Genomic DNA, 26,266 nt, shown 5'->3' with positions numbered 1-26,266 from the left:
GCGAGGCGAGAGAAAATGGCCGCCGCGGCCCCTACACCCCTGCCAGGACCGTGCCCCGCCGCGTGCGTCACATCCGTCGCGCGGCGATGGCGGGGCGGGCGCGGGGCTGAGCGGCGGCATGGAGGGCGGCCGGCCGCCCGCCTGCACGGCGCAGGTCAGCTTCGTCTGCCAGCGCTGCAGCCAGCCGCTGAAGCTCGACACCTCCTTCAAGATCCTCGACCGCCTCACCATCCAGGAGCTGACCGGTACCGGCGGGGCGGGGGGGCGGGGGGCCGGCGCGGGGGCCCAGCCCCGGGCCCGGGTGACGCCTCCTCTCCCGCAGCGCCGCTGCTGGCCGCCGCCCCTGCCCGGCCCGGGGACGCGCAGGAGGAGGAGAGCGCCCTGACGGAGGTACGGCGGGGTCGGGCGCGGCGGGGAGCGGCGGCGGGCCCCGGGCCCCGGTGACGGCCTCCCCTTGCCGCGCAGGAAGCCTTCGCGGAGAACCGGCAGGATGGCGTGTCCAGGAGGTTCATCCCGCCAGCCAGGTACGGCCGCCGCCGCGCTCCCGCCCCGCCTGCCGCCAGCCCAGCCCCAGCTGGAGCCCGGTCGCGGGCGGGTCCCGTGCGGCCGCCGGCAGCTTCCTCCGGGCAGCCCGGGCCGGCGCCGAGGAGCCGCCCGCGGAAAGGGTCCCCCCGGGGCGTCACCTCTGCCGGAGGGGCACCCCTAGCGTCGCGCTTCACAGCCTGTTCCGTGCGACCCCCTCAGAGCTTCCCCCGAGGGATCTCGGTGGCCCTTGGGCTCCTCGGCAGGCAGCGGCGCAGCCGTTCGCACGTACGTAAATGCGGGTGTTTGGGACGCTGCTTGTAGCTACGGGGTAACACAGAACGCTGTCCCGATAGTGCCCTCCTGAAATGCAGCCTCCCCTGTCCTTCTGCGAGTACGTCTTGTGCATTCTTCCTTTCTGACTCTCGAACTAGTCTCAGGTTTAAGTCTAGCACTAGAGCTGGCTCCCCTAGACCCTCGGCACTCAACTCCCAATAAAATTCTTTCCAAGAATGATGTCAACAGAAAGCGCCAACAGTTTCACGCTGATTGGAGAGGCGTCAGATGGCGGCACGATGGAAAACCTCAGCCGGAGACTGAAGGCAAGTTTTATGTGAGCTGGTAAACTCGGATACTTTTGAAGGGAGCATCAGTTTTTCTAGATGCTCTGCAAGATTAAACTGCAAAGTTGCCCGTAGCACTGGCCTTCCAGTATTTTTGTTGGTGAGTAGTTCAGTAAAACTGGCTTATTTTAAACCAAGATTTGACCTGCAAAAAGTGCTTTGCCAACCGAAGAAGCACAAGCCCGTCTGTTGAAAACCAGCCGGCAGCTGCCTGCGGCTCCACCTGAACTAACGGTGAGCTCTTCCCGCAGGTCACCGGTGACCTTTTTGACATTATGTCTGGGCAGACAGATGTGGATCACCCTCTGTGTGAGGAATGCACAGACACTCTGCTAGACCAGCTAGACACACAGCTCAACATCACGGAGAACGAGTGCCAGAACTACAAGTGAGTGATCTGGGGGTGACCTGAGACCGAGCTGCTTTAGCTTGAAGCCTAGGGAGAGAATACAGCCTTGATCTGGCTTTCCGTGATCAGTAAGAGACGTCCCTAACTTCAGCGCTTGGTTTTCTTTGTCTGAATGAGATGAAAATTTTATTTTTGAGAGTCCTGTGGTGCAGAGCTGCTCCCGATGAAGTCTGTGAGCCCGTCAGAACGACTGACGCCGCCTGCCCACGGTGCCTGTGTGGCAGCGTTCCCATGCGGTCGAGGGCTTCACAGAGATGGTTACTGACAGGCAGTAACAGATCCTCAGTCACCATCTCGCTCCCCTGTTCTCCTGTGTGCGTTCCTGACTCACAGTGCCGGACCAATGCGGAGAGCTTGGGATTAACGAGAGGTGCACATGAGATCAGAGTCCCCATTTGCACCTCTGCTTGCGTGCACAGGCTGTCGCGGAACTGAGGACTGTTGGCGGGGGGCTTCCCAGGATCCCTGTTCTGGTAATCCTGTCACTCTCCTTTAGGAGATGTCTGGAGATACTGGAACAAATGAATGAGGATGATAAGGAGAAACTGCAAACAGAACTGAAAGAACTTGCACTGGAGGAAGAGCAACTGATTCAGGAGCTAGAGGACGTTGAGAAGAACCGCAAGATTGTGGCTGAAGACTTCGAGAGAGTCAGGGCGGAGGCAGAACGGCTGGAGCAGGAAGAAGCTCAGTGAGTGAACTACAAATGCCGTTTATGGCAGGGATTTAGGTAACAGATAAATGAGATTATAATGTGGAGAAACGTGTAAATAATGCTCAAATGCCAGTGGCTTGTTCTTTGCAAAATTGAAGTTGGCTAGACCAAAAAAAACTAGTATACCATGTGAGCAATCACTTTTCTGTAAAAGCCTGCATGTAGCATTTCTTGTCTTGCTTTTAAAAGGTATCAGAAAGAATACTGTGAATTCAAGAGGCAACAACTGGAGCTAGATGATGAGCTGAAAAGTGTGGACAACCAAATGCGCTATGCCCAAATGCAATTGGATAAATTAAAGAAAACCAATGTGTTCAATGCAACCTTTCACATCTGGTAATGTAGACACTGGAATATTGTGTCAGTTTGCTAAGAATCTGCAACGTAGGGCCAGTTAAGAAATACTGCATTTGATAGGAAGGGTGCTAGTCCGTTCATAGTTACCCCACAACAAAGCAGCTGGTCACAGCTCCCAACAGTGTCAGCTGAGAGAGGTTTACGACGCTGTGCAGATCTCCAAGTAGGCTTTACAGGGCAGGTAGCTCAGGGGGTTTGGGGGTTTGGGTTTTTTTGTTTTGTTTGGGGTTTTTTTTTTTTTAAATGAACTCTGTCATAAAAAGAGAACAAGTGGTTGGTATTTATATACACTTTTTAACCAGAGCCCCCAAACCCTCCTTTTGCTTGGCTAGCAGTGTGCGTTCTGTAACTGTTAGTATGTGGCCCTTGTTTGGTTAGCACGCTAGAAGCTGTTCCTGCCCCAGTGCGCTTATTTATAATTCCTCTTGTCACAGGCACAGCGGTCAGTTTGGCACAATAAATAACTTCAGACTTGGCCGTCTCCCCAGTGTTCCTGTGGAATGGAACGAGATCAATGCTGCCTGGGGGCAGACTGTGCTGTTGCTACATGCCCTTGCTAATAAAATGGGCCTGAAGTTTCAAAGGTATATGCAATATAACACACATTTCACTTATGACCCCAATAAAGACAGTTAAGACTCATCTGCCTGCGAATCGTATCTCCTTTCAGATACCGTCTTGTACCGTATGGCAACCACTCATATTTAGAGTCCCTCACGGACAAATCAAAGGTAAGAGATCCTGCACAAATTGGAGGACGTTGACCTTGAATGCCACAGAGCCCTGGTCATGCTGGGGGATGCAGAAGACGAACTCAGCTTTTCATGAATTTATGGTACAGGAAAGCTAGCTGCCCTGACTTCTCCAACATAGTAATATCTCACTCCATATCCTATATCAAGCCACTTGTTCTGCCATCCAGTAGCATTAAAAACGACAGGACTCTTGAACTATACACCGCAGCTGGCCAGAGGAAGATAGCATAATTTGGGATGATTGTTGGTGATTAGGAACCCAAGCCTGCACGCAGTAGGCACTTACCACAAAACAAGTCACACTTATTATGTGCCACAAACCATTTCTAAGCATCCTGTGACAAATCTAAGCCTTGCACAAGACTAAACAGCTGCAATGACCGTATTTAAAATGGAGTGCTTGGGGTGCCTGAAACGAATCTCTTTTCCAGGAGCTCCCCTTGTACTGTTCTGGAGGCCTAAGGTTCTTCTGGGACAATAAGTTTGATCATGCAATGGTGGCTTTCCTGGACTGTGTGCAGCAATTTAAAGAGGAAGTGGAAAAAGGCGAAACTCGGTTTTGTTTGCCTTACAGGTGAGTGTTGCTATGTAACATGTCAAATTAACACTTCGTACGCTGTCCCGCGCAGCACTAACTGACCTCTGGACCAGTCTACAGCACTGCTTGCTGTTTCAGTCCTGTCTTTTGGAATCATCCGGTGTTCTTTATAATGTGCAGGATTACCACATTTGCTCTTAGTTTAATTGAAATTTAAAGCTAGTTCCTCAGGTGGAGACCTGAGGCTTGCTAGATTTTCTTTAAAAACAAAGTATTCTTACACAGAATAATATGAATGTCAGATTTAAATTTTAGTACGTGACGTCATATTGAGATTAAATGCCTGCAGTAGTAATGCACTAATAAAACTTTGTGTGTGGTACAGGATGGACGTGGAGAAAGGAAAGATTGAAGATACAGGTGGCAGTGGTGGCTCTTACTCTATTAAAACACAATTTAACTCTGAAGAGCAATGGACAAAAGCACTAAAATTCATGTTAACTAACCTGAAGTGGGGTCTTGCCTGGGTCTCATCCCAATTCTATAACAAGTAACCACGTAAAGAACTCCTCCTGGCAGCTGTAGAGTGTCTGCGTTTCGTTGGAGAAAGTCAAATTAAGATGTCTCTTTAATATTAACCAGTACAAAATGTTTACAATACCAAAAATCCACAAGACACTTTATTTAAAATACCATTATTACAAGTAGTATATAGAAAAGCAATATGTAAAGCTATATCATTGAGCTGAACAGAATAAAAAAATCAGCTATTAAATAGATGCTAAACTGGTACTTTTGGGGTTTATGGATATGCGTATAAATTACTGTTGAACTTCAAAACACCAGTGAGTTTGATCCTACTCTGTTACACCTTAACACATGGGTTAGAAAAGCAAAATGTTACAAACACAGGCAATAACGTAGAAGAATTCTCGGAAGCTCTGCTTGGTCATTAAAGAGTAACTACAGTTTGAAATAAAATATTTTCTAAGTCTTATCAGCACTTCTTTGTGCCACTGAACTTAACAAAGTTTGATACTCTTTAAAATACTGTTAGCTATGATGATATTAACTATTTGTAATACTTCCTGCAGCCTGTTCTTGCACAGAGGTACACCGAGTAAATAATAAAACACTGTTCTACACAAATAGTGCTTTCGTCTAGCATATGCCAGGCACAGCACAAGCAGCCCCTGGCACTTAGAGGGACGTGCTGAATAGGCACCTGCTGTGGCGACAATTGCATCGCTTTTAAAACTGGTGGGATTCTGTTCTTCTCGCAACACTGGTCAACTAGCTGGCTTTCTTCGGGTAAGAGCAAACAGGCTCTGAGCACTGGCAAAGAGGGAACACAGTAACAAGCAGCCTGGCTGCAGCAGGCTGCCTGAGACATTAATTTTTTAAAAAGCAGCAAGTGGAGAAAGAAAGTACGGCCCTGTTTGTAATGACTGGGCATGCAAGCTGCATCTGGCAATACAGATTACCAAGCAGAATACCATGCACATTAATGCCTTTTCAAAACATGACTCTTCTTAGAGTTTTCTCTTTTTTCAAAGGAAACTTATAACTTAGAAGATTTAGCTCTTAAAATAAAGCTTTTGGTGCTGAAAGAGGTATTTCTAAGTGCTACTTTGCTCCTGTGTGCCTCCCTTCACAGCACTAGTGCCTTTCCTGCAAGGACGAGCTTTTCTAATTAACACGTAATATACGAAATGTTACAGAACACCTGGTGTTCAAACCAAAAATAAAACCAAACTGCATCGGGTGCCCTGTGCAGTATCTCTGAAGATGGACTATTAGCAGCAGCGTAACAGTTTGCTACTGAAACGCTAGCGACTGACTGTAGAAGGTAGTTCTATTTAAGAGGCATAATTCTGTTCTCTGGACCTTTTGTTCCACAGTTCCTATAGTGCTGCTTTGGAGTTGTACTGCCAACGATGTGTTTCAGTACTGCATAAGAAAATTCTAAGATACTTTGTGAAGTAACACCAGTGATACAGTTTAAATGCTCCACAACCTTAAAAAAAAAAAAAAAAAAAAAAAGAAGATACTTACAGTGCCTAAGAGACATTAGTTTACAGACATACTTCTTAACCCTCCAAATTTAACGAGAATAATAGTGCTCCATGGGCACACGTCAACAAAAGCTGAAGCCTCTCAGTATGTTTTTTTATTTGGTTGGGTTTTTTGTTTCCTTGCTTGCTTTGGTTTTTTTGTTTTGGTTTGTTTTTTTTTTTTATTTAATTGCTTCTACTAAAGAAGTAAAATGAAAAAGCTACTATCTGTAATAGGCTGTTATAGTATTCAGTAGCAGTTTGGGCAGAAAGTTGTCCCATGGGATTGCTTCTCCACTTGTCAATGAAACAATGTCTGTAGGGGTTTGTTCTGGCTGTAAAGGAGCTGGAGCGTGAGGATACGCTCACGCTAGTGCATGCACAAGCCTTCCTGCAGAACTGCCCGTGTACCCTCATAACTCTTACAAAAGTACACACGCTTCCTGCTAAAAAACCTGACATATGTCACCTCCCTCACGCTACTCCCAGTAGAGTCTACCTGTCTTCTTGCTGTGCTTAAACATATAAACAACCTTCACATTTTTTTCCACATAGAGCAAATGTGTTTAGAAGCGACTGTACCTGCTTCCAATGCCCAGGGTTTAGTATGAACACGCTTGTGCTGATGATTCCAACAGCCAAGAGCATGAAATCCTCCTTTACTGTCAAAAACTTTGCTCTGCAGAAGTAAAAGCGTCTTCTGGTGTAAAATGATGCTAGTTTTACAGTTCAAAAGCACCTACTTCTGTAATCGCTATACAGCCTATGGACATGTTAGCTTGTTCAGTCCAAATAAAGCCTGATACTGTTAACTTTAATTGACAGTGCTAAAGCTGGATTTTTACGATTAAGTTAAACACTTTCCTAGCTTGCCCCTAAAGCACATGTGGTGAAGCACGTTGCTTTGAACTGGTATATTAAGATCAATAAACAATCCTGAAAGCCCCCGAAATTAAAATTTTTTGAAACATGCCCAAAAAATGGCATAATGGGAATTATGCTACTATTTCTTAGGGTTTTTTTAGGGTTTTCATTTCAAATAGTTATTTTAAGCAATAGTCACGTAAGCTACTTACACCTGCAGTTTGCTTGGTGTCGAATTTTCAATGGCCATCTTCAACAAAGTGTCATAGATGGCATCTCTTTTAAGATAGGAGAAGTCTAGTAGTTGCATACACATCTGATGTAATGGTTTTGCAGGAAGCAGGCAGCCGTTATGTCCTAGCACAGAGATCATACATAATCAGCCATACATTTTGAGTCATTAAACTGAATGAGAAAGAAATGTCAGTTATTGTAAGCGAGGGATGCAGATTTTTGGTGACAGCTGCCCTTTGTTTCTCAATGACACAGGCCTTCTCATGCCATAGGCTTTCTCAATCTCAGTATAATTTCACTCATTCTGAAATTCAGGTTGTCAGACCTGGGCAAAGAAAATGGAAAGTCATTGTAGAAAACGTGGCCTTACACTAGGTTTTGGGGGTTTTAAACTCTTAAATCTTTCACTGAAAGAGTCACGACTGACTGTCCAACAACATTCATCAGATTCTGCTAAGGACAAAGTTCTCATCCGAAAAGTAAAGCCCTGGACAATCTGAAAAGTTTTATGTGCCTTCACAGCATGCAAAAATCTGTAATATAAGACATTTTGGTTCAGATCAGTAATAGCTCTAGTACGCTTTTTAAAAAATTCTTTCCCATTCTCTCCTATTAATACTTGTACCTAAAACCTCTAGAAGCAATTCCACGTAAGCCAAAGGAGTTGACACGTTGATCTGGAAGTGCAGAGTTTCTAAAACGGCAAGCTCTGACTCAAGCAATTCCTGTTTAGTATATGAGTATTTTAAGGATTGCAGAAATTTTAAAGCTGTGTCACTGTTAACTATCTGAAGAGGAAAAAAAAAAAGACAGATTAGGCAATAAAGCACTTGCTAAGAACAAAGTATTTTCTTGCTTTACTCCTCCTATTGAATTAAGCAGTGGCGACACTGCCCGCTAACCCAGCTAACTTGTGCTTTAAGCTGGCATGAGAAATCCAGCTCGGACCTTCTTTCCCGTAGGTTTCCTCTACTCCACAAACTTTCCCCAGACAGGTGTGAACCTCGCTAGCCATACAATTTTCGACAACCACAGGCCGAGTGTTCCCGCTGCCTGTACTTTTTTCCCCAACATCTCCTGACAAATTGTTACTTGATGACAATTAATCTGCCCTAAACAGAAGAGATTTAGGTCTCCACTTCCATATCCTTTGCATTTCATAATCACTGTTATCCTTCAGAGAAGAAATCTATTTTTTAAGAGAGATTAATATATCACACAAGTTACTACACTGCTAAAAAAATGCTATAGGAAAAGGTTTAGCTGGCTTACATTATAGTGTAAGGAAAGTTTGCTTGCAAGCTGAATGCACGACACAAGTCGCAGGAGAAACGTGTCGTATATCTGATCTTTCAGAGAGCTCCAGCTGCTGCCTTGTCCTTGTTCACGGTATCTAATGTTCTCTCTGGAGGACTTACAGATTTGTTCTACTTGCTTGATCATAAACCTACAAAACCCACAATTGCTCAGAAAACAGTTCTCTTCTGCTAAGAAAAAGGAAGAAAAGCAATTCTGCATGTACTCTGAATATACGGATAGCTGTTAATTTGAATTAAATGAGTAAAGAGACAAAGCTCTAGACACACAACAATCCATTATACATTGTTTGAATGAGTGGTATAGAGCATGCACAGCGTAACCATGCAGGAGAAATGAGAAACGCACTGAGCATTCAGGATATTTATTACCTTTCAAGTAACTCTACTGCTTGGTACCTTGCCAACTGGTCCAAGTGCCATTTTTCAGACAAAAGGAATACAAATTCTGCAAAAAAGCACAACAGTCATTCACTTCAGTCAGCTGAAGCAATTACACAGCTGTTAACCGTCTCAGGAGTTAGCTGTAGTTGAGAAAGAGAGTCTCACCCACTATCTGTGTCTCTTTGAAGCATCCAGCCTGATCCGGTAGTTTGCTCAGGTACTGTTCATTTTCCGTGGCCAAACAGATCAGCGTATCCTCAATAATCTCGGGAGCAATCTCACCGAAGATGGGGCCTGGGTCACGGCACCGGGGTGCTGCTCGCAGCTGGGACCCCATTCGTCAGGTCAGATCAGAGCCCTTACGGACAATTATTTCAATGGCATGGCTTCGTCACCACCGTTGGGGAAGGGCCCCGCCACGGCCGCGCTGGGCCTCGGGGTCCAAGCGGCACCACCGGGAGGCCGCGCTGGGGAGCGGCCCGCCGCGGGGCAGGCCGGCGCCTGCAGGCCCCACCTCAGCGCCTTCTGGTCACGGGGCCCCGCCCCGCCAATCAGAGCGCGCCTCCTCCGCCGCCAGCCATGCGCCGGGCCCCAGCCAACCACTCGACGCCCAGCTCCCACTGCCCCTGCGCGTAGAGAGCCTTCCGATTGGCCAGACTCCCTGCCGGATGTAACGACGCCGCGCTGTGCGGAAGCGGCGGCGGGGAAGATGGCGGCGCGGCAGGAGCCGGGCGGGCAGGCGGCGTTCGCGCGGCGCATCGACCCTGCGCGGGAGCCGGGGCTCAGCCCCGAGCAGCGCCTGCTCATGGCGCAAGTGGAGCGCGCCCAGCGCCAGCGCGCTCTGCAGCGGCGGCTCCGCGGCCGCAACGCGCTGCTGGCGCTCGGCATCGGCGCGGTGGTGTTTGGCATCTGTATCCTCCGGGGCCGGGGAGGGGCCGGGGGGACGCGCCGCGGCCGGGCCACGCCCGCTGTTTTCCTTAACACCCCCCCCCAGACGGCTACACCTTCTACTCGGTGTCGCAGGAGCGGTTCCTGGATGAGCTGGAGCAGGAGGCAGAGGCGGCGCGGGCGCGGGCACAGGCGCGGGCCGAGAGCGCAGCGAGTTGAGCTCGGAGGGCCCGGCCCAGCCCGTCCGCGGGGCACGTAAACCCCGTGAGTGACCTGCAGCCCCCGCGGGGCAGACGGGCCTCGAGCACGAAAGAATCGCCTGGCCCTGAGCACGGGGCAGCCACCCGTGCGGGGGTCTGGGCCTGCACAGCGCCAAGTGCGGTCTAGGGAAATGCACTGGGGGGGGCTCCCCTGCAGGCGGGGCTTCCTCCCCTGCAGGCAGCCGCCTTTCTCCCAGAGAGCGGACAGGGTCTTTGCCAGGGACTTGCTCCTGGGAAGGGCAGAGGTGCCCAGGTGCCCGTCACTTTCCACAATAAATACCCTGTCTGGAGACTGCATCAGTGCCTGTTGTTAAAGCAGTTGCTGGCCAGAGCCCAGCTCAGGATCTTGCCACCCACGCAGGTGTCTGCTGAGATGGGGGAATTTTCTGTTTTGCTCTTTATCATCTTTTATCATGAGCAAGGACGGAGTGCACAAGTCCCAGCAGACAGACACAGACAGACCCCATTTGTATTTAATTCGTATTTATGAAAACACTTTCCAGACATCAGCTCGTAACAAAGTGCACCCGCTGCTGTTCCTGTTGCACCAGCTCCATCGCCTTACGGGGCCGAGGGAAGCTTCTTCCCGCTCTGTAGCCGGCTCATTCTTGGCTGCACAGGGCAAGATGAGGGCAGCGGCGAGCAGGGCAGCCCTGGGGTGGCGGGCTTGGGCCCCACGCCTTGTCCCATGCAGGGAGCAGGGCTGGAGCGGCGCCAGGGCAGAGCTGGAGGACAGTGTGGCAGCAGGGGTGGGATGGTGGCGGGAGTGGGGATGTACTGTGACTGGGGCGCAGTGGGGGGCAGGGGGCCAGCGCGGCCTGGTTCTGCCTGCACGCGTTCAGCTCAGAGTGAAGCCGTGAAGGATGGCAGCGCCTCGCGCGCGTCCTGCAGCTGGGGCTGGGCTTGAGCGAACGGGCTGGGAACGGCGCGGAGGGGGCCGGGGGGTCACAAGGAGGGAGGAAGTGGGGGGACAAGCGTGGGACAGGCCTGCCCTCCCTCTCATAGAGAGGCAGCAGGTACCCTGCCAAGAGGCACAGGGCCGGAGGCGGGGGGCCGGGCTCCCCAGGGCAGGCACCCAGCTGGCTCAGCCCGAGGGTGCTGGCTGCCCCCAGGGCTGGCGCTGTCCTCCCAGGAGGGGCAGGGGCTCTTGCCCGCCCTGGAGGCAGCAGGCACTTGGTTGAGGTAGTTCATGAAGTCACTCCTGGCCAGCCAGCTACTGGGGAGAGAAGCAGCAGTGAGCTGGGGCCCGCCGGGAGCGCCGCGGGGCCAGCAGCAGTGGGATCAGCCCCGCTCCCCTTACCATCCGGCCAAAGTCGTCGGCGAAGGTCACTCCCTTGCTCAGCCGCTGCTCCTGTGAGCCGGTGCTGCTGCCGCTCAGCGAGTTACGGCGCATGATGCCTGCTGGGACAGACCAGCCCTGAGCGGGGGGCACCAATGGGGGCGCAGAGCTGTGCCCCATGCAGGCCCGATCCCCCTCCCCGGCCCCGGGGGTCCCCATCCCGCAGCACCAGCCCACATGGGCCCCGGGAGGGAGCTGGGGCAGTGGGGGCTGCCACCTGGGGGCTGCGCCAGCTCCAGGCGCTGCAGGCTGTTGCGGCGGGAGGGGTTGAAGCTGCCCTTGGAGAGGCGTCGCTGGCGGCTGGAGAGCATGGCCGCAGGGGAGACGATGCCCAGCGGTGGCTGCTTCCCCATCCGCAGGTACAGCTCCTCGATCTCCTTCTTCTGGGCGCTCTGCAGCAGCTGCACCTCGGCCAGGTGCCTGGGGAGGAGACAGGGGCTGGCAGCCGAGCCGAGCACCACGTCTGGCCAAGCCAGGGCCTCCAGGGAGGGGCATCATCCTCCCACCTGGCGCAGGAGACCCCTGCGCTGCCTCCTGGGTGCAGCCCACCACCCTGCTCCCCCTCATGCCGCGGGGCCCCCAGGTCGGCTCGCCGCGGGGCTGCTCACTTCTGGCGCAGGTTCTGCAGCTCCTCCCAGATCTCCTCATCCTCGCTCTCAGTGTCGTCGCTGCTCAGGTAGGACAAGCTGCGGGAGTAGCTCAGCCACACCTGGCTCAGCACTGTCTGTGGTGCACTCTCTGCGCCCTCCTCCCCGGGGCCCTCTCGGTCGCTCTCCGCCGGTGCCACCCTGCCCTCCTCGGCCAGCGCCTCCTCGGCCTCGGGGTCCTGCTCCGCCATCTCCAGCACCGAGTCCGAGTTGCTACTTGAGCTGCCCCCTGTGTCAGGGGCTGCAGGCAGGGGGGAGCCGCTTGCTGCCAGCTCTGCACCGCACTGCTCACCCACGCTGCTGCCCTCACTGCTGCCCGGCACCGGGGAGGTCGCGGCCGGGTCCTTGGTTGGCGTCACCTGGAACCGGCCTAGGATCTGGGGCTTGGCTTCTGCCAGGGACAGAGGGCAGCTGGTGGGGTTCAGGGCACACGGGCTGGCGGGGATGTCGCGGTGCGCCAGCACAGACACGTCTACGCGGCGCAGCCTCAGCCCTTCCCCACCTCACCTTCATTGATGGGCGAGAGCCGGGCCTTGGGCACACCGGGGGCTGGCGACTCCGAGACAATGAGCGGGTGGCTGGGCTTGGGGGAGCCAGGCGGCACCTGCAGGCACCCAAGCACTGTCAGCTGCCCCACCTGTGTCCCCCTACATCTCCTGCGCTGCCCTGCTGCTGCTCCCATGCCCTGGGACCCACTGCCCGCTCAGCCCTCCCCGCATCCTAGGGACTCCCCACGCCACGGGGCTCCCTGTCACATCCCAGAGCAGCATCTGCAGTGACAACCCGGCCCCCCTGGTGCTGAGCCCCACCTCGAGCAGCCCCGGGGAGCCCCGCTGCCCCCCCATACTCACTGTGCTGCCCTCCGGGCTCCCGGGCGTGTACGTGCTCAGCAATGGCAGGCGACTCCCCGTGGCCTCGCTGCCTGCGGGGCATAGTGGGGCCGGTGCTGGGGGAAGGAATAGCATGGGGCCGCTGGGACTGGAGTCAGCCCCTGCTGACTCCAGGGTCCCACCGCAGGCCGGGGTTGTCTTGGCCATGCTGGCAGGGTCAGGGTAGACGAAGCGCGGAGGCCCCAGGACAAGGCTCTGTGGCCGTGGCAGCAGCGGGGGGTAGAGGTGCCCGCCCGAGCTGGCAATGGAGGAGACGGCGGGCAGCAGCGTGTGGGCCACGCTCATCACTGCTAGGGAGAAGACATTGGCCAGGGACAGGAGGGGGGCAGTGGGGGACCAGGGTGTGCTGGTCACAGGAGGGCTCAGGGGGCTGCTGGACCCACTGGGGACAGGGGATGTGGGAAGCGGCAGCGGGGACAGGAGGGCTTGGGGCAGGGCTGGTGGGACAGGCCCCCCTGGAGTGCTCGTGGGGGTCTGCAGGAATGCTGGTGATGCCGTCAGCCAGGAGGGAGCCGTTGAGGTGAGGGGCCAGGTCTGCACGCAGCCTGCGGAGAGAGGAGTGTCAGGAGCAGCCCCTGACCCCCACGAGCCCCCTCCACCCCCGACCCAGGCAGCTCCGAGCCCCGTGCCGGCGAGGGACTGGGCCAAGGCATGGCGGCTGCACAGGCTGCGGCCAGCAGCCCCGGAGGGACGGATGTGCCTGGCTCTGCCAGCACTGGTACCTGCAGGGGAGCCCGGCAGCGTCGGCCGCAGCTCATGGGCTGGGACTGCTGGCAGCTCTGCGGGGCTGGCGAAGTCGTTCTCCGACAGGGAGCTGCTCAGTGATGGCAGGACTGGGGACTGGACAGAGAGGCTGGGGCTGGTGCAGCCCATGTCTGCAGCACAGGGGTGACAGCCGACGCTCAGCTGAGGCAGGATGTGCCCTGCGGGACCCCCTGGGCTCAGCCGGGGCTGTCACCCGCCCTGCACGGGGCTGGGGGGACGGGAAGGGCCTGCACAGGGTCAGAGACATACCACTGAGCGAGGACGAGGAGGAGATGGAGCGCGAGAGCTCCCGCAGCTGCAGGTCTGCCTGCTGAGGGGGATGTGGCTGAGCCCAGGGCTGGGGCAGAGACCCCAGACAGGCTGAGCCAAGCCCCCACTGACCCCCACCTCAGCCCCACTGCATGCGGGGTCAGGAGCCGGCAGCACTGCCGGGCAGGGGAGCACCAAGACCTGTTGCAGGAGGGGGCAAGTGACTGCTTGGGGCTGGAGGACCCTGCACCCCGGCCCCCTCCCCGCTGGGCTCCCCGGGGCCGGACAGCACCCTCAGCCACGCTCAGTGTTGGCAGTTTCCCCAGCGCTGGCAGGGCCAAGCTGGGCACTCACAGGGCTGCCCATGCCATGCTCGGCCTCGGGGCTCTCGGGCAGCTCGGCAGCGCCGCGCCCATCCTTGCGGAGCAGGGTTTCCACGCGGTGGATGATGTCCCGGATGCGGTGGACGAAGCCGTCCCGCTCCGACTTGAGGATGAATTCGTTGTGGACCTGGGGGCAGAGGGGCCAGTCAGCACCCGGCACGGCCGGGCAGGCCCCCACCCTCACCCCCACCCTGCGCTCACCATGACAGCTGCGATTTCTTCTGGGTTGTCCCCGTCCAGGTCGAACTTGAAGGTCACCATCTTGTTGTTGTAGGTCTGCAGCTGGCACTCCACCACCCGGTCATTCTTGTCAGAGATCTGTGGGCGGCAGGGCCGGCTCAGCCCAGGGAGCGCCTGCCCGCCCGCCCGGCACCCGCGGCACTCACGTTGGTGATGCGCAGCCTGGACCGGGCTCGGCGCCGCAGCAGCTTCCCCGAGGCTCGCTTGGGCGGCAGCTTGGTGCTCCGCTCACTGGCCGAGAGCCCCTCGTAGCCATCGCTCATGCCGGATGCCACATCCGAGGCGTAGCTGTGGGAAGCCCCAGCACCGGAGCATCAGCACAGCCGTTCCCAGCCACCGTGCTCCCTGCCTGGCCCCTGCCCAGCTCCCTGTGGCCTCACCTGTCCACCGGGGAGGAGAAGCCGCTGGCGGGGGGCAGGTGCTCAGTGGGCAGCTGCACTGCGATGCTCTGCGGGGAGAGGATGGTGTGAGCCAGTGCCATGGCTGCCTCGACTCCCAGCCCCGCGGGACCCTGCTCACCGTGGGGAAACAGCGTGCGGGGCGGGTGGGCGGCGGGCTGGCGGGGTCCCCTGCCGAGAAGCTGCGATGGGCCAGGTCTGGGGAGTCCAGGAAGCCGGAGGAGCTCAGGTAGCCATCCGTCTCGCAGTCAGCTGCGGAGGAGCGCTCGCGTGAGCACGGCCAGAGCCGGAGCCCCCTCCCCAGCTTGCACCCCCGGGAAACGGCTTTGGGGCTAGATGCACGGCGGTGCTGCTGGTGGGGAGGGGAGGGACCCCTCCCACCCGCCTCCCTCCCCAGGTGGCCCGGGTGTCCCACCACTCGGCGCCTACGCACAGGTGGCCGAGGAGTAGCTGGTGTGCCGGTAGGTGAAGTGCTGGTCAGCTTCTGGCTCCTCGGGCTCCGGGGGGAAGGTGCTGCTGAAGACGGAGTCCCCAGAGCCAGGGGTGGCCGGAGCAGGTGCGCCAGGTGGCAGTGGGGACTTGAGCTCCTCCAGCAGCTGCAAGACGCCCGGTGGCTGCTCCGGCTCTGCAGGCGACAGCACGTCCTGGGCGCGCTTCAGCTTCTCCCGCTTGCGCTTGATGGCGACCACGCGGTCCCGCACTGCCTTGGCCACCAGCTTGTAGTCGGCCTCACAGACAAAGCCCAGGACCACCTGCGTGGGGGGGGCTCGTCACGTCGGGGCGCAGGGACCCCGCGGTGCTCAGGTGTCCCTGCACCTACCATCTCCTGGGCCACCTCCTCCGCCACGTCCTTGTAGAGCTCGAAGAGGAACTCAATGGCGTTGTTGTCCTTGTACTTGCCATGCAGCTTCTTTGTGTCGTCCATGCGCAGCCAGAGCTTGAGCCCAGACTTGATGCCGTCGTCCTCCTCGGCCAGCTCCACGTGCACCCCCGTGTCCTCCTGGAAGAAGGAGTGCTCCAGCAGGTCCTGGATGGTGTACCTGCGGGGAGCACAGCTCAGCACAGGGCCGGGGGCCAGAGGGTGGCTCTGCCGCCCAGGCCCCACTCCCCCCCCACCTCTCGTTCTTGTCCATGCGGATGCAGCCCTCGATGATCTCCTTCAGCTCTGGAACCTTCACCTTGTAGAAGCTGCTGGGCTTCAGGCCCTGGGGGCGACGGGCGTCAGCGCCTCCTGTTCCAGACCTGCCACAGCGCCGGGTTTCCAGGGCCCGGGGCTGAACCCAGGCTCTGCAGGGCCATGGGGCCGCCAGATGCTCCCCGGACAGCTAGCAGCCCCGCAGCCCCCAGCGCCCCCAGGCACAGCCCCACTGGCAGCAGGGGACACGTGGGGACAGGGCTCCCAGCCAAGGGCCCCACTGGCCCGGTCGCGGCTCCTGCGGCTGGGCCATGCATGCCTGCACAGGCAGCCAGGGCCAGGACGCCCCGGGGCTCTGGGTTTCCACCCCAGCAGGCAGGAGCCGGCCAGGACTGGCCGAGGCAGCCGCGGTGCCCCAGGCAGGGGGTGGCTGAGCTGACCCGCTCCTGTTCCACCCCATTAACGTGCTGGCAGCACCTGGTGTGGGGCGAGGGACACAGGGTCTGGCCAAGCCATGGCCCCCTGACCCTCTGCAGGCCCCGCACCCTGGCACAGCACCCTCTCACCACCCCGACTATTTTTAGCTGCTTGCACAACCTGCATGGTGACACATTTTGGGGAACAGCGAGGCCTGACAGCTCCATCCGACTGGCCCCCCCAGCCCCCTCACCCCAGCTCCCATGCCCACGGCACCAGCCAGCAGCGTCACCTCCAGCCTGGGGGCCGAGGCCGCTCACCGAGGTGACCTTGCGGTAGATCTGGGCGGCATTCTGGCACTCGGAGTAGGGGTACTCTGAGGTGGCCATCTCCAGCATGCACATCCCGAAGGCGTAGACGTCCACCGCCTCGTCATACTTCTCCTCGTACATCTCTGGTGCCATGAACTCGGGGGTGCCTGGGGGCAGCAGCGGGGCTCAGGACCCCCAGGGCACCAATCCCCCCGCAGCCACCGCGGGGCAGCCTCAATCCCGGCCGCGCCAGGACCCCACCTATGACGCTCTTGGCGAAGGAGGCTCGCTTGAGTGTAGCCAGGCCCAGGTCCCCGATCTTGACTGAGCCGGTGGGGCCCGTGATGAAGATGTTGTCGCACTTGAGGTCGCGGTGGATGATGGGGGGCGAGCGGGTGTGTAGGAAATGCAGTCCCTTAAGGATCTGCCGGCTCCAGCGCTGCAGCACCTTCAGCTTCATCTCCTTGAACCGCTTCAGATAGCTGCCGGGGGATCCACGGGGCTCGGACCCACAGGGCTCAGCCCCATGCCCCGGCCCCGGCCCCAGCCTACCCTTCTCCCACCGCTGTGCCGAGCCTGCCCGGACATGGGTGCCCACACAGGGCAAGCGGCAAAGAGCATCTTGGAGTCAAGGGCTCCTGGTCCCCTGCCCGGCTGGGCTCTGCACAGGCAGCACAGAAAACGCAGCCCAGGAGGAGCCGAGCTCCCTGAGCTGCCGGTGCCAGGAGCCAGCTGGGGCGAGCGGCCAGTGCTGCCGCCCCACTTGGCACTGGGGTGCCCAGGCCACACTGTCCCCATGCAGGACAGTGCCAGTGAAGCTCCTGGGTCTCCAAACACCCAGCAGCGACCCCTGATTTCTGTCTCCAGCTCCCAGCCCTGCCCCGTCATCTGCCCAGATCCCACCTGAGCCCAGCACAGCCCGTCATCCCCATCCAAAAGCCCACGTCAAGTGCCCAGACAGGGGGTGCAGACCTGTCCCTTGCCTCCCCGTCACCGCAGGAACCCCATCTCCTCCCCTGCACACCCCGACCTGGCGGTCCGTGCTCACGTTTTTAGGGTGCCGGATGTCATGAGTTCTGTGACCAGCACGATGCAGATCTGGCCTTTGATGGATGACTTCCAAGAGTCGTAGAAGCGGACGATGTTGGGATGCTGCAGCCCCTTCAGCATCTCCACCTCCTCGCTGAACCGCTGCCGCTCCGTCTTTGACAGCTTGCGCGTCTGTGGGAGCCAGTGGGGAGGTGAGGGGGGCACGCGGGGTCCCCAGGGAGCACAGCGGGATGCCCTGGCTTACAGGAGACCCTCACATCCTCGTCCCCATTCCCTATGTAGGAGGCAGCAGGGGCTGCTGTGGCCCCAGCGCAAAGGCAGGGTCAGACCTGCTGTCCCTCAGCACAGGGGCTCATGCGGGGCTGGGGCCGTCCCAGACCATGGTCTCACCCCACCCGGCTGGTCCCCGCACCCCGGCCCTCCGCGGCGCTGCTCTGGATGTAGCCGCTCTCCCCTGGTTTGGGGAAGGATGGCCAAAGTCTCCCACGACAGATGGTGCACCGAGAAGCCCGTGTGCTTCCCTGCTGTGAAAGCTGCCCTGTGCCGGCACCACTCGTCCCTGCTCCCGCTGCTCTTAGCCCCCAGCCAGTGCCCACCACCCCACCACAGGACGGGGATCCCCAGCCTACAGCCACCCAGCCAAGAGGACACGTGGGGGCTCTGCAACAGCTGCAGCCCGCCAGTATGCCCCATGCAGACGGCCGCAGCCCCTCTGCCCCCCAGGACAGCCCTGCCCCCCGCCGGGGCACCACCGGCTCCCAGCACTGGGCACCGGCATGGCAGGATGCCGGGCCAGCCTCAATGAGGCCTTTGTTGGGAAAGCAGGCGGGGGAGGCTCCAGCCCAGGTTTTTCCATGTTCCTCCTGCTCGAGTTAATTAAAGTGGAAACTGAGCCGAGCACTGACACAGGCACTGAGCAGAGCTGGGGCTGGGGCCAGCAGGGAGGACACAGGCACCTCGTCCTGGAGGGACACGGCCCCTTGGTGCAGGAAGAGGGGAGCTGGCCGGCCAGACCCAGAAGGAGCCAGGTCCTGCCGTAAGCCCGGGCAGCTGTGAGTGCCGAGTCCCAGGCAGGAGCAGGAGCAGGAGCAGAGCAGCATCCCCTGCGATGACTCCACTGCAGCCCAGGACCCCGAAGGGCCTGGCCACTGTAGAGCCTGGGGGCCACCCAGCCGGGACCCCCATCCATGTCCAGCCCACGCTCGTAGGGCAGAGGAAAACTGAGCTGCCGCAGGCAGCCACTGTGCTCCCACCGCCAGGCGCTGCCAGAGCCGTGCTCAGCTCCTTGGCCGGCGGCTGCATCCATCAGCCCAGGCAGCTTTCGTAATATTTTCATTGCATCACAGTCGGCCCCACGGCCGGGCTGGAGCCGCTCCATAATCCCCTCTGCTTTTAACGCACGCTCAGGGACCCGGCTCAGCCCAGATGAGAACCTGAGCCCTGCTGCAGTGGGATGAATGGGACCTTTCATACCCGAGGAGGAAAACAGCAACTGAAGCCCCTGCGCACCCCAGCAGCACACCGGTTGCCCTGCCCAGTGCCACGGCCGCCCTCAGACCCCCTGGCCCCCCACTCCCTACTGAGGAGCTCAGAGGCTTCACTGCACCCCACAAGCCTGCAAGGGCATGGGGGAAGCCAACATGGACTACAAAGAGGGGCAGGGAGGGAGTCACGGGTGGCCACGGGCTCTCCCAGCTCGGCGAGAGGGGACCCCGCTTGGAGCGGTTGTGCCTCCGCTGTGCCACCCCCAACCCCAGGCAGAACCCCCAGCACAAGGCCACCTCTCCCACGAGCCAAGCTCATCCCCCAAGTCTGTGCCAGGACTGCTGGGCTTGCCCGGCTCCGTTCCTCACACACGACCGAAGCAGCAGCCGGTCCCACGGCCGGGCGTCCCGAAGCCCTCCCCACCAAGCGCCAGCAGTGGGGAGCAGAACCCAATCCAGCCCCAACCCAGCCAGAGGAGCTGCTCATCCAGGAACTGGAAACCAGGGAGGGGAGGGCAGGCAGGGCTGCCAGCAGAGCCCCACTGCCCCACACAGCACGCAGGGACACCGTGTCCTTTCCTAGCAGCACCTCGCGCAGGGCAGAGGAGGATGCTGAGGATGGCAGCGTGGGGCTGGGCGAGGAGCTGGGTGGCAGCGGTCCAGCCCCATCCCGCGAGCCAGGAGCTGGCTGCTGGGGAGCCCGGCACGGCCAACGGCAGGAGCCGAGCACAGCGCGGGAGGAGGGAGGGCCAGGCACGGTGGCCGAGGATGGCTCTCGCCTCTGCGGCAGGAGGTTCTCCCCAGCGCGAGGAAGCGCCGGTGCTCCGCACAGAGTCCACAGCCCTTGCGGGCTCTCCTGCTCCCACAGCCCTCGCAGGGCCCCAGCTCCACGATAGTCCAGGCAGGGGGTCCTGGTGGTGGCCTGTGAAAGCCCTGTTGTGCGGGGCTGAGAATTGCGCCCGGAAAGGGAGGCACTCATGCACTGGAGGGACATTCATAGTGATGCCATGGTGGGGTGTGGAGCAGGTGCTGGAGACCACCCAGTGCCCTCCATCCGGCCACGGCCACAGCACCTCCAGCTGCGGGGAGGTCCCTAGGACCCCGGCCGAGGAGCTGGCACTACGGCAGCAGCCGGAGTGGGTGCCTGCGCCCCACCACTCCTCCCTGGGGGTCTGCCCCCCACCATTTGGCATGCAGTGAACACACACACTCACATTCCCAAGTCCTCAGAACCCCCATCGAGCAAATCCCCCCAGTCTCCTTGGTTCATCTCCCAGACAGGCAGAGCTCCCGGCCCCGTGCGGGGCTGAGCCCCCAGGTGCTGCCCCAGGGCCTCGCCAGGCTCAGCCACAGCACAATTCCCAACCACAGCGCAGGCAGGATGGGCTGGGCATGTGATGGACAGGATTTTGGGAAGATGCAGGAATTTGGGAAGAAAGGTGCCCTGCAGCCCCCAGGGCAGCTGGCTGAGGTTACTTGCCTGAGCTGGGCAAGGGAGCTGGGGGAGGCACGGCAGCACCCACCACTCAGGCTGCTCACACCCACAGGGAGCCCAAGGGGATCCACAGGAAAACCGCTCACGGCCAGGTATTTACAGCCCGATCCTGCTCCGGGCCTCCGGTTTCCTCCCTGCTTCCTCCTTCCTCACTGCCCGCAGCACCTATCAACAGAAATAGTCCCCAGTCTAAAGCTGGAAAGCACAAACAGGTCACGGTGGGGCTGCGGGACGCGGGCAGGAGGCAAAGACAGACGCCGCGTTCAGGACTGGGGGGCAGGGGCACGGGGGGATGGGGACGGGCAGGTCCCAGAGGGGTCCCACAAGAAGGCAGGGGACAGGCAAAAACGGCCTCCAGGATGCCAGGCACTGGGGAGGGAAGGGCAGGGCGAGGACGGCACGGAGAGCTGGGATTTGGGATCAGGAGCCATCACAGCAGCTAGACGAGGCTCTCTGGACCGGAACAGGTCAGGGCTGAGGTTAGGTATTCATTTAGAATTGAAAGGCAATAAAAGGAGAACTGTGAAAGACACAGGACAAAGCTATTTTTAAAAGGGCAGAACCACAACCATTTTTATTTGCGGTTCCAAATCCCATATTTGTGTCACAGTGTCTGATTCTTTGCATGATTGCTGAAAAAAACAAACTTTTAAAAGTCTGCTTCTGTGCTCTCAGCCCCTCGTGGGATGTGGATTTTGGGACAAAAGACACTGGATAAAGAGCAGTCAGTGGGACAGAGCCGAATACTGGGTGGGGAAGGGAGAGGGGTGGGGGGGACAGATGGAGTGGGTCGCAGGCGCCAGGGCTAGGTGGGACAGGAGCGGGGCTGGGTATGCCCACAGCAGCCAGTCCTCGAGGGGCTCTCAGCTAACGGCCGGGCTGCGCTCCCCTGGGAGGGTGACGGCGGGTGGCGGAGGGGAGCCAGGTCTGCCAGGTCTCCCAGACACCACGGGATGCTCCCAGGACGGTCCCTGGCAGGAGCTCGGTCTCTCCGCACATGTCCCCCGCCAGCTCCACGTGGGCCAAGTGAGCGGCTCCTGCAGCTCCAGCCTGTGCCAGCCCGGCAGGCTTGCAGGGCAGGCAGCAGGGCCTACATGTGCCTGCTGGACTTGGGGCACAGGAGCGTTTTTGCTTCCTGACCTCCTTTCCTCCACCTGGGAGGGTGCAGCCTCGTCCCCCCAGCAGCCAGCTCGCAAGACACCAGAGCTGCCCGCGCGCAGCCGCAGGCACGCCCTGCCTGCACTTCTGCCAGACCACGGCCAGCTCTTTGCCAAACAAAGCCCCATGTGCACGCAGTCCCTGCCCTGGGCTGCAGGACGGGCACTGGGGGCTGCATCCAGCCCCAGCGGACACGTGGGAGCTGCTCTGACACAGCCAGGGTGGGGACAGGGGCCTGCAGGGCAGTGCAGCCCGGCCATGGAGATGAGCAGGAGGGCAGGGAGCAAGCCATGCTGCCAGCCCCGCTACGCATGCCAGCTGCCAGTGCAGGGGAGCTGGGGCACTTCTGCAACGAGGGGCTGAGACCCACAGGGAGGGACACTGAGCCAGCCGGGCGGGAAGCACTGGGCATGGCTGACTCATCCAGAGAAAGTCCCAGGCTCGCCAAGGAGAGCCCTTCCCTGCTAGTGGCAGGCTGGCACTTCCCTCGCCACCCGAAGGGACGCAGGACTCAAACGGAGCTCAGGAGCGTTCGGATGGAGTCGCGGGGCCGCGCGAGGGAGGGAGCGCTGAGCCAGCTCTCGGCAGCCAGCTGAAGCAATTCTGCAACCCACGAAGGCAGGCGGAGGCCCAAGACCTCACCTTCCTCGCTAAGAGGCCAGATTAGCCCCTCCAGAAATCACCCACTGCTATCTCAGGATCTCTTCTTGCACTACTGGGCTGCAGCCACCCCAAGGACCCAGCGTGGGCAGCTGCACCAAGGTTTTAGGAACAAGACAACAAACTCGCAAGACACGTTTTTCTGTGTAAACAAGGACTTGGACCTTGCAGCCACAGCAGCCACCCGAGGGTCAGGAGCCTGTTGGAGACTTTGGACTTCGCCAAAGCCCCTCCCCAGGGGCTCCAAGGAGAAAAGGGAGCCCCACAGCACGGCTCTCCCTGTGCACCTCCGTGGATAAGATCAGGCCCATCAAAATGAACGAGCAGGAGACAGCGTTGCAGAGCCAACACCTTCACCGCTGCCCTCAGCATCCTGCTGTTAGTATCCCACTGCCGGGCTGCAGAGCAGCGAAGGGGACGGAGGAGTGCGGCAGCAGAGAGGAGATGGGGATGCTGCTCAAAGACCTGGAAAACCACAGGTCCAGGTGCTCCCAGCAGAGAGACCATGGCAGCATCACAGAAACCACACGCAGGTGCCCATGGACACCACTTCAGCCAAGGACAAGCAGGCAGAGCGCACCAAGGTTGCGCCGTACCCTGCTCCCAACTGACGCCCAGCCCCAGGCTCGCTGCAGGCATGTGCCCCAGGGCATGCCGAGGGCTATCGGAGCAAACCTCGGAGCCAGCTCCAGCACTGGCACAGGCGTGCGTGCAGAGGCCAGCACAGGAGAGGGCACCGCTGCCCTCGCTGCCTGTCCAAAGGGAAGGCTGCACACTGGTGGGCACTGAAAAGGCAGCAGGGTGCTCAGCGCTGGCAGCCAGTCCTGGATCCACCTGTAAGCCCCCGGAGTGGGGACTGGCACCGGTGTGGCACTGGGAGCACGGGTGCCCCAGGGTGCTCCATAGTGCAGACAGCGAGAAGGCAAATGGAAAACAGCACGTGACGGGCAGGAGGGCCGGGAGCAGTAGCGTTAAGCAGGGAGCCTGGGCCTGGGCCAAGAGCCCCGTGCGGCGCCGAGGCACTGGCGGAGACAGGCGCAGCAAGGTGGGCCCGAGCCCAGCTGCAGGCGCCCTGCCCTGCTCCGCTGCTACTGCCCGGCTGCAGAAGGGCGCTGACGTGCCTGGCAGAAACGGGGGATCGTGGGTCCCCGCGCTCTCTGGGACGGGTTCCAGCCCAGGGGAGATGCCCCGTGGCTCCCACACGGCAGCCCGGGCAGGCAGCAGCGGGCAGAGGGGCTCGGGGCTGGGGCAGGCTGCCCACGCCAGGGAAACCGGACAGAGAAGGGTCCAACTGCCCCTGCCGACGCCCCCTCCCCCGGGGCGGGGGTCTGCGAGAACAGGCAGCACGGCCGTACCTGCAGCTCGCACCAGGCCACCTCCACGGTGGTCTCCGTGTCCAGCCCCTTGTAGACGGTCTTGAAGGAGCCACGGCCGATCTCGATGTCGAACTTGAGGAACCGGCCGTCGGGGGACGTGGCGACCGCGCGCGTCTCCACCTCCTCGCTCTCCGTCTCCTCCGGCTCCCGGCGCCCGGCGGCGCCCGGCGGCGGCGGCGGCGGCGGCGACCCCCCGGGCCCCCCGCCCGGCGCCGGGTAGCCCAGCAGCTCCAGCTCGGCCGAGCTCCGCCGGTTGAAGCGGGAGGAGGCGCGGCGGGAGTCGCGCCCCGAGGGCCGCCGGCCGCGGCTGCGGTGCGGGGCCCGCCCGGGGAGCCCCGGTCCCGGCTCCGGCTCCGGCTCCGGCGCGGAGCCGCCGCCCGCCCGCTCCGCCTCGGGCTGGGACATGGCTCCGGCGGCGGCGGGCTCGGTCGCCAGCATTGGCTCAGCCCGGCCCGGGGCGGCCGCTCCCGCACAGCTCCGCACCTGCTGCCGCCGCGGCCCCGCAGCCAGGAGCGACCGCCGAGCCCCGGCCCGGGCACCGGCCCCGGCCCCGGCCCCGGCCCCGCCGCGGCCCCGCCCGGCGGCACCTCCCCCGCCCCGCCCGGGCCCGCCCCCGCGCGCCCGTCGCCCCCCGCCTGCGCTGCGCCACCGGCCCGGCCACCGGGCACCGGCCCCGCCACCGGGCACCGGCCGCGGCACCGGGCACGGGCACCGACACTGGGCACCGGCAGCGGCACCGAGACGACGCCCAGCACTGCGGCAGCAGACAGGGGCTGCGCGCAGCGGGCGAGCGCCCCACACCCTGGCCCCGCGCACGGCCGCCCCGCAGCCCCGGCCCCGCCGCGCCGGCACCGACCCGGGCTGGCCCGCTCGGCGGGGGCCGGGGGGACACTGCCCAGCTCCCACGCGGAGCTCCGGAGCCGCGCTGCCGTGGCGCTGACCCGGGCGGTCCGAGCCCTCCCCTCCCCGCCCGCCGCCCCCGGAGGGGCTCCGGGGCCGCTGCAAATTGAAGCCCGGGCGGGGCGACGCAGCCTAAGTCGAGCCGTAGGAAGGCGCCTGGTTTAGACATTTCCTCGGAGCTCCTGACTCCGGGTTCCGGAGCAGCGTGTCCAGAAGCCCTGTCCTGCTCCCCGGGCTGCGGGATCAGCCCCAGCGCTGCCTGCGCCGTCCCAGACAGCCGTTCCTCTCCGGGTTTACTGCGGTCCAAAATCCTGAAACTAGGGTCATGCAAATAGGAAGATACGGACGTGTGTGTCAGCCCCGTGCAAGCCAAAAGCCTGGACAAGAGCTTGTTGTCTCTCCGGGTTAAACGAGGAGGTTGTTCTACCCGGTGAGGCTGTTTACACAAAATACAAAGCAATTGAAGCCAGTGCTAATTTCTTTTCCCTAAGGTCAGATTGTTTCTACTCAACATTACCAGAAACATTAAGGAGAGGATCGACACGAGAGCATAGCCACGTCCTCCTCAAACGCTAACCTGGCGCATGCAGGGTGACACTGAGTGATCAGGGGCTGCTGGATCTGCAGTCCAGAGCTGCAGCCCCACATACCCCCGTGTCCGGCGGGAGGAGCAAGAAGCATTTAATGAAATGTTGTTCCTACAGAGGCCCTGGCTAGGCTGAGTGTCACAGTGATGATCTCCCGCACGCAGGCAGGCTCTGCTCGCTCCGTGTGACCCCACTCGTCCAGCCCTGCTCTCCAGCTCACCAGAGAAGCCAGGTACCACCTCCCCAGGAAGGGGTTTGACCGACGTCTCCTTGCTGAGAGCTGCTCGCCTGCAGTGCGGGCTGGTGAGCAGAGAGCAGTGACTGCATCCTCACCCAGCCCTGTGTTCCCTGGAGTGTGCGTGGGGCACGGTCCCAGGGGAACGGCCAGCGCTGTCTGAAAGACGCGTGTTCAGTGCCTGCCCCCCTGCAGGGCCCTGCCTGCTGCCTGCGGGAGAGGCGGCCCCTCGGCCAGAGCACCGGGCGTCCATGGCTGCCAGAGACAGAAGGCCGGGACAGATGGCTGATGGGTGCGGTGCTCGCACTGGCCCTGGCGTGGGAGACTCTCGTAAGATGTGGCATGGTTTGGCTCAGCTCTGCCAAACAACAGGCTTTGTTGGGATGCACCCTGCCCCAGACCTGCCCAGAACCTGCCCGCTTCTCACCAGATCCATTGCCAGAAAGGGGTACACCCCTGGTCCCCTCACAGCTCCCTCCGACACCGCAACTCTTGGCCGCTCCTGTTGAACTCTCTCCTCAAGCACCTTGCAGGCTGCACAAAGTAAGGAGCCTGCGCAGAAGCCAGGCAATTGTTGTCCCAGCCTGGGAAGGTAGGAGGAGGCGTACGAAGAGCTGTCCTTCAGCTT

General features: G+C 60.0%; 4 protein-coding genes across 12 annotated transcripts; 2 read left to right on the top strand and 2 right to left on the bottom strand.

The window, feature by feature from the left end:
• Window positions 1–13: 13 nt before the first annotated feature.
• Window positions 14–6,791, top strand: BECN1 (beclin 1). Of its 2 annotated transcripts, XM_075171744.1 has the most exons (12): window positions 14–245; window positions 323–390; window positions 466–524; window positions 745–810; window positions 1,034–1,124; window positions 1,397–1,533; window positions 2,051–2,245; window positions 2,459–2,605; window positions 3,061–3,210; window positions 3,297–3,357; window positions 3,813–3,955; window positions 4,305–6,791. In XM_075171744.1, the coding sequence occupies exons 1-12, from the start codon at window positions 119–121 to the stop codon at window positions 4,471–4,473; spliced, it is 1,413 nt and encodes a 470-aa protein (XP_075027845.1). In that variant the 5' UTR covers window positions 14–118; the 3' UTR covers window positions 4,474–6,791. The 2 variants fall into 2 exon arrangements, with proteins under 2 accessions (XP_075027845.1, XP_075027846.1); XM_075171745.1 differs by lacking the exon at window positions 745–810 and having other exon boundaries at window positions 20–245.
• Window positions 4,426–9,442, bottom strand: CNTD1 (cyclin N-terminal domain containing 1). Of its 2 annotated transcripts, none has more exons than XM_075171748.1 (7): window positions 8,937–9,442; window positions 8,760–8,835; window positions 8,344–8,518; window positions 7,697–7,859; window positions 7,050–7,194; window positions 6,556–6,652; window positions 4,426–4,509 (listed from the first exon to the last, which is right to left on the bottom strand). In XM_075171748.1, the coding sequence occupies exons 1-7, from the start codon at window positions 9,106–9,108 to the stop codon at window positions 4,450–4,452; spliced, it is 888 nt and encodes a 295-aa protein (XP_075027849.1). In that variant the 5' UTR covers window positions 9,109–9,442; the 3' UTR covers window positions 4,426–4,449. The 2 variants fall into 2 exon arrangements, with proteins under 2 accessions (XP_075027849.1, XP_075027847.1); XM_075171746.1 differs by lacking the exon at window positions 4,426–4,509 and adding an exon at window positions 4,571–5,936.
• On the top strand, window positions 9,413–10,216 carry COA3 (cytochrome c oxidase assembly factor 3). Its single transcript, XM_075171751.1, has 2 exons — window positions 9,413–9,682; window positions 9,766–10,216. The coding sequence occupies exons 1-2, from the start codon at window positions 9,481–9,483 to the stop codon at window positions 9,876–9,878; spliced, it is 315 nt and encodes a 104-aa protein (XP_075027852.1). The 5' UTR covers window positions 9,413–9,480; the 3' UTR covers window positions 9,879–10,216.
• Window positions 10,217–10,385: 169 nt separating this feature from the next.
• On the bottom strand, window positions 10,386–24,452 carry WNK4 (WNK lysine deficient protein kinase 4). 7 transcript variants are annotated; one of them, XM_075171731.1, is made up of 20 exons: window positions 23,896–24,452; window positions 17,742–17,914; window positions 16,955–17,175; window positions 16,703–16,860; window positions 15,947–16,035; window positions 15,651–15,870; window positions 15,264–15,582; window positions 14,952–15,082; window positions 14,813–14,880; window positions 14,579–14,720; window positions 14,394–14,510; window positions 14,164–14,319; window positions 13,810–13,870; window positions 13,518–13,670; window positions 12,757–13,340; window positions 12,413–12,509; window positions 11,867–12,296; window positions 11,476–11,678; window positions 11,220–11,320; window positions 10,386–11,132 (listed from the first exon to the last, which is right to left on the bottom strand). In XM_075171731.1, the coding sequence occupies exons 1-20, from the start codon at window positions 24,352–24,354 to the stop codon at window positions 11,115–11,117; spliced, it is 3,900 nt and encodes a 1,299-aa protein (XP_075027832.1). In that variant the 5' UTR covers window positions 24,355–24,452; the 3' UTR covers window positions 10,386–11,114. The 7 variants fall into 7 exon arrangements, with proteins under 7 accessions (XP_075027832.1, XP_075027834.1, XP_075027836.1 ...); XM_075171733.1 differs by having other exon boundaries at window positions 13,810–13,867; XM_075171735.1 differs by having other exon boundaries at window positions 10,386–11,135; window positions 23,896–24,451.
• Between the last annotated feature and the right edge of the window lie 1,814 nt (window positions 24,453–26,266).

This window comes from Calonectris borealis, chromosome 22 (genome assembly GCF_964195595.1).
Source record: "Calonectris borealis chromosome 22, bCalBor7.hap1.2, whole genome shotgun sequence".
Classification (NCBI taxonomy): domain Eukaryota; kingdom Metazoa; phylum Chordata; class Aves; order Procellariiformes; family Procellariidae; genus Calonectris; species Calonectris borealis.
This window is presented reverse-complemented; position numbering and strand designations above follow the sequence as displayed.